The 6,315-nt window shown below is 34.9% G+C and overlaps 1 protein-coding gene across 3 annotated transcripts; it reads left to right on the plus strand.

Moving 5' to 3' along the window:
• LOC104769552 (uncharacterized protein At1g10890) lies at positions 1,576-5,024 on the plus strand. Of its 3 annotated transcripts, none has more exons than XM_010493792.2 (5): positions 1,576-1,781; positions 2,085-2,294; positions 3,153-3,359; positions 3,908-4,127; positions 4,567-5,024. In XM_010493792.2, exons 2-5 carry the CDS (start codon positions 2,146-2,148, stop codon positions 4,831-4,833), a joined length of 843 nt encoding a protein of 280 aa, XP_010492094.1. In that variant the 5' UTR covers positions 1,576-1,781; positions 2,085-2,145; the 3' UTR covers positions 4,834-5,024. The 3 variants fall into 3 exon arrangements, with proteins under 3 accessions (XP_010492094.1, XP_010492087.1, XP_010492103.1); XM_010493785.2 differs by having other exon boundaries at positions 1,579-1,781; positions 4,543-5,024; XM_010493801.1 differs by lacking the exon at positions 1,576-1,781 and having other exon boundaries at positions 2,085-3,028; positions 4,543-5,024.

The raw sequence follows: 6,315 nt of genomic DNA on the forward strand, positions 1-6,315 counted from the left end.
GACACTAATCTTCCACCTTTCCTTTATGATTTCTTCCATTTTCATTGGCATGAAGTACTCAGGATTATCTCTAATCTTATCAAGAAATAACCTAGCTATATGTGGAACCTTGAACATCTCACATTCTCCATTAGGGATACAACTATGCTTATCATTAAACTTTCTAATCCTCCACATGTTATCACTTGGCAGAATTGCGGCATACACCTTCCAATCACACCGTGAACCATCATCTCCATTACAACCAGCACACATAAAGCCAAATTTATCTTTATCATACTTGTATTGCTTCAAATTATTTCCAGTTCTGAGAACATAGTCCGTCACTGCTTCTTTGAAAGCAACTCCACTGAAGAATGTCTGCTTATCGTACAAATTCCCATCACCGCGCCTGATATGTGTATGAACTGGCTTTGTACCGTCACCGTTTTCATCGGTATCACTCTCCGGATACACATCATGGCGGACTGGTGGTTCATCGACGAACTCATTCACCAACTGGTCGATGTGAAATTTATCTATGTCATGTGCTTCTTCATCGAAATCTCTTCCGAAGTCTGCATCTGCCAGGACAATCGCCATTGAAGCTGTTTTCCCAAAGAAATTTAAGCAAAGAATTAAACTTTGATCTAGGGTTCTTCGCAAATTTGGGGATTTTTAGTTTTAGGGATTGTTGGATAGTGAATCGAAGTTTAACGGGTCGAAATTGGGTTTATTTTGGTTTAATTTGGGTTTAGTTTTCTTCTAATCGGTTAAGTAAATAGTAAACCGATATATGGGTTAATTGATGAAATAGAATTAAACTGTGGAGATATAGCTTTCGAACTTTCGACTCGGGGGGAAATTGGTTTCGAACTTTTATTTCGGGAAAAAATAGACCGAGGGTAAAAAACGGACTCTATCTGGTTCGATACGATAGTTCCCACGGTCTGCCCCATTGTTATGCTAAAAAAGGTTAAAAACGTTAAATAGAAGATTAACCAAAGAAGCGAGGCGTTATGTGTGTGTTTTGTTTATAATTGCCTTGTAACTTTTTCTTCATCCTTGTGTCTAGCTAGGCCTCCGCCAATAATAGCAACAATTAAATATGCTGTAGCCTGTATGGTTAATATTCTATTCAGATTACGCAATAACACCTACACAAAAACATAATTGGTGTATTGGTGGTGTGGTAGTTTTACATCATCTTCTTCAGTCTGCAACATAACAATAGTGACTTATGAGATTTGACTTGTGAAAAATAGCTTCAACAATAGTAACTTATGAAAAATAGCCTAAAAAATACAAGGTGCTTTCACACACCAAGAAAGATGCACATTTTAACTATAAGGTAAATATAAAAAGCACTAAAAACTTTTTTTTACGTTTGACAACTATATGATAAATCGGATATATTGTGTATATTTTGCCAAAAAAATTACTTAACATTGGTACAAAAATTAGTCAAANAAAAAAAAAAAAAAAAAAAAAAAAAAAAAAAAAAAAAAAAAAAAAAAAAAAAAAAACTTAACAAATACAAAAGGGCTCATATTTAAGCCCACAAGGGTTTTTTTGGCCTCTCTTTTTGTTGTTGTTGTCAATGTCTTATCAACCCAATTGCAAAACAAAAAAAAACTGTCGACGCTTCTTCATCGTCTGAAAAAGAAGTAAAGCTCTTCTCTATTATATGTTGTGTAATCCGAATCCGACGAATTCTGCTCCTGCGTAATTTTGCACATCCATATCTTCCTCAATCTCCGTGTTGACTCTTGCGGCGATTCAATAACAACGCGATTCTCGGGGTAAGTCGGACGATTCAGCTATTTTTTCCCAGAAGCTTTTTACGGTTTCAATGTTTTGTTGTATGCAGAGATTTCTTCCTCTTAGGGTTTTATTTATTATGTAGCCCCTACTTCAGGAAACGTAAAGTAAATATTAGAGATTTAGTAATTTTTCCTTCCTGCTCGATGATGAGTTACTTGGATTAAATCTGAAATTGCTGCTAGGTCTATGTTTGTTTGCTATGTGGGATTTTTAATCGTGTGATTTGGCAAAGCTAGGCTCTTTCAATTGTTAACTTGAGCTGTTGTATCTGGATTTTGCAGAACAAACTCCTGCTTTCTCCTTGCAAGTTCAGAGATTGAAGCTGCTCTAGGGATTTTAGAGATGCCTAGGGATTTGTCAAGATCGAGGTCACCGTCTCCATCACCTTCACATCGCAGAAAGAAGTCAAGGTCTCCTGTAAGGCATAGGCATAGCAGGAGGACTAGAAGAGATAGAAGCCCTTCTCCATACTCTTCTTATTCGTATAGCAGGTGATACCCGTAATGTTTTCTTCGCTTTTCCTTACTTATCATTGGTTTATTTTACACGAATAGAACTGTAAGAAAGATTGGTCCAACACGTTTGTTTGTTTATAGAAAATGTAATGTTTACATAGTTAAGCTGTACTCGTATCTCATCTTTCTCAATTGCTTTTACTAAAAGTTCCCACTTTTATTTCTACCCTTCTCTAAAAAGGATTGCAGTGTCTGGATGCTGCTGGTTCTATCGTATGTTTCTATTTGAAAATATATTGTTTCTTATTTGGCTGTTGTTAGCAGTGATATTTTTTTTTTTTAAGTTGCGGTTTTAGGCAATGCAGCCTGAATCAGTAAAGACATAAGTGAAGTTGAAATATTAAGAGTACTGATTTTCTGATAAGTATATATCCTAGTGGTATGTCTAGATGGTGTGATTATTTGTTGGAATCATCAGTTTCAGGAGCAACTATTATGTTATTTTTAAGTGCAGTTTGTTAGCAATTAAGAGACAAAACCATTACATTTTCTAGGTAAGATAATATAGTAATTTGTTGAGAACATGGCTGAGAATCTAGGAAAATGATACATGCTCTTACCATTATAGAAAGCTCAGTTTCTTCCCGTTCCACGGGAGGGGAAATGAGCTGGTGATGGATAGCTGTTTGGTGTTATTTCATTGATCCCTTCTCTCGTTAGCTTCTTCGTGTGATAAAAGTTGGAGCTGATAATTCTTTACAGTGTATGAGGTAACTGCACATACTTTTGTTTCCTTTATGTGAAATTGTAGGCTACCTGATGGTTAGTCTTCACGTGTGTGGTAGTTCGTTAGTTGCACCTTTTGCTTACTGTTTTATTTGGGATATTGTACAGACGAAAAAGTCGTTCTATTTCTCCTAAGCGCCACAGAAGTCGATCTGTTACTCCTAAGAGACGTTCTCCAACTCCAAAACGTTACAAAAGACAAAAGAGTAGAAGTTCAACTCCATCTCCTGCAAAAAGATCTCCTTCCGCAACCCTCGAGTCAGCTAAACATAGAAATGGAGAAAAACTTAAAAGAGAAGAGGAAGAGCGAAAAAGGTAAATCAATACAGAAATTTTAAGTAAGATGGATGTTATGGTGAAATAAGGTTTTTGTTATCAAATATGATTCTAGTGTAGACTGTCTAGTGTGGAAGTCCTTGATTGTTAGTCTTCAAAGAGCAACAGGTTTTACGGTATTCTCTCACAGGCTTTGCTTATGGAAGATAAGCTATCTTTGACTTGTTCATATTTGATCCTCTGATGGCACAAATGTTCATAGTATCTCGATTTTGATGAGTTACCGTGAGTCATTACATGGATCATGATTGCGTTAGAGATGTAAATATGTCAAAAGCGCAAGAATAACCTTGGTGAAGGTTTGCTTGTGTTATGGTGATTAAAAATAATACTTCTCGAAATTTACCCTTGTCGTTGGGAGAAGTGGTTACAAAAAAAAGTTTCACCAATTTTTCTCGGATTTGGAATAAATTTTTGGTTTTGCTGTTCAAGATTGAAGACATCAGGACATGAGAAAGTTCAGGTGATATTCAAGATTCTGAATCTGCTGTGGGTATCCTCTAACTTTTCACTATATTTTCTACCAGGCGACAACGTGAAGCGGAACTGAAGCTAATAGAGGAAGAAACTGTGAAACGGGTTGAAGAAGCTATTCGAAGAAAGGTCGAAGAAAGCTTACAGTGTGAGAAAATCAAAATGGAACTTCTAACGCTGCTGGAGGAAGGGCGGAAGAGACTTATTGAAGAAGTCGCGGTTCAACTTGATAAGGAGAAGGAGGCTTCTCTTATCGAGGCTAAAGAAAAAGAGGTAACGTTTTTCATAAAATAAGAACAAAGCCTAATACCCTTTCTGAATTCAAAGATTCTTTTTGTCGAAAAGCTTGCAGATGTTGATGGTCATTCTTTCATAAGATGTTTCTTCTCTTGCTAAGTTTCACGGATAATCTATTCATGTGACTTTACTTCTAGAGTAGAGTGACCAAAAGGGAAAAAGAAATGCTATTTCTATGAGCTGCTTTAGTTTTCTAGGTGGAGACTATTGGGCATTTCCTCATTTTATTAGATTGATGATGCTCTTGTCAGATTCCTTGTTACGCAGTGACATGGTTGGACAAGACTTTGCTTGTGGCGTATTAGAATGAATTCAAATTGCTTATTAAAATTCGGCATTGTAAAATCTGTCCATCATGGAGTCTTGTTGAAATGAGAGAGCCTTTTTTCAGGGCGTGATGCGGTGTTTGTCGCAGGAAAGAGAGCAACAAGAGAAAGAAGAGATGGAGAGAATAGCAGAGGAGAACCTAAAGAGAGTGGAAGAAGCTCAGAGAAAAGAAGCAATGGAGAGGCAAAGGAAAGAGGAGGAACGGTATCGGGAGCTCGAGGAGCTGCAACGACAGAAAGAAGAAGCGATGCGAAGGAAGAAAGCGGAAGAGGAAGAAGAACGCCTCAAACAGATGAAACTGTTGGGTAAAAACAAATCACGGCCTAAATTATCTTTTGCCTTAAGCTCCAAGTGAATGCATGAAGATAAAAAATATTGTCATGGATTTGCATCTTTCTTCACCTCAAAGTTGCTTTATGATTATTGTTATTAGTGCTACTGCTTCTTGTTGGAGCTGAAAGTTTATTATGGATTTTATTTTTTTTCATGGAATTCTAGGGTATCGTTTGTAATTTTACTTTTAAGTAAATGGTCTGTTTGAACACACTTGTCATCCTTCTTTTAATCTATACCAAAATTTATCACTCCATCATCACCAAATACTGTACGTAACATCCGTTCTTATATCCATACTAAAACAATTAAAAAACAAATTCTGAGGATTATTATTTCAGGATAATCAAAACATATAATTTTCTAGTTGAGAAGTTAAGAATCTACTTAGGATAAATTACATATAATTTTTAGTTGAGAAGTTAAAAGACTTGTTTACTTTTGTTTAACTAAAGAGCTCGAGGAGCTGCAACGACAGAAAGAAGAAGCGATGCGAAGGAACAAAGGGGAGGAGGAAGAAGAAGGTCTCAAACAGAGGAGGAAGAAGAAGGTCTCAAACAGATGAAATTGTTGGGTAAAAACAAATCACGGCCTAAATTATATTTTGCCTTGAGCTCCAAGTGAATGCAGGAAGATAAAAAGGATTGTGATATGGATATGCATCTTTCTTCATCTCAAAGTTGCTTCATTCTTCTTTTTAATCTATAGCGAAATTTATCACCATCATCACAAAATATGTAACATTACTTCCATAATAATAAAACAACAGACAAAAAAAAAACCAAAAATCCTGATGATTATTTAATAGTAATTATTATATGAGGACAATCACATATGTTGAGAAAAGATTTGATCTATTTAATTAAGAAGTCTAAAAGGGTAAAAAAAATATTATTACTTAGGTAGGGTAAGTATGACCAATTATAAAGAGGCAATAATAAGAGATCCCAAATAATAATCCGTAAAAAAGTATTACCCTCCTCCTTTATCTTTCCACGTTTCTGGAGACCATCCTCTATCTTTCCACGTTTCCGGGAGACCATGAGTAACATTCACGAGATCACGTTCTTTATTTCATGATATTTTATTAATTTATAGAAGTTTTAGTTAATCAATAAATTAATAATTACTAATTTATCGATAAATTAATAAAATATTAATTTATAAAAAGATTTTTTTCATTTTTATAATTTTGAAAATTTGCTATTACAAAATAAGATACTTTTGTTATGATTCACATCTTTATAGAATTTCCTTTATTTATAATTTTAGCTATCGTAATAGAATTGATGCTAATAGTTTACTTAATTATTCAGATGAAAATGATAAATGTTAGAAGTTTAGATTTTAGAAGAAATTGCTAGTACTATCCTTCATGGTAACGATGAAGTCAAATAAGATATTGAGGTGACTTTAGAACTAGTTACATGTAAAAACACAATTATCACATCTAGGACTTTAGACAATTTTTGTATGCGATTTGAGAAGACAACACCAAAAGTTT

The sequence above is a fragment of the Camelina sativa genome, chromosome 3 (genome assembly GCF_000633955.1).
Source record: "Camelina sativa cultivar DH55 chromosome 3, Cs, whole genome shotgun sequence".
Lineage (NCBI taxonomy): Eukaryota > Viridiplantae > Streptophyta > Magnoliopsida > Brassicales > Brassicaceae > Camelina > Camelina sativa.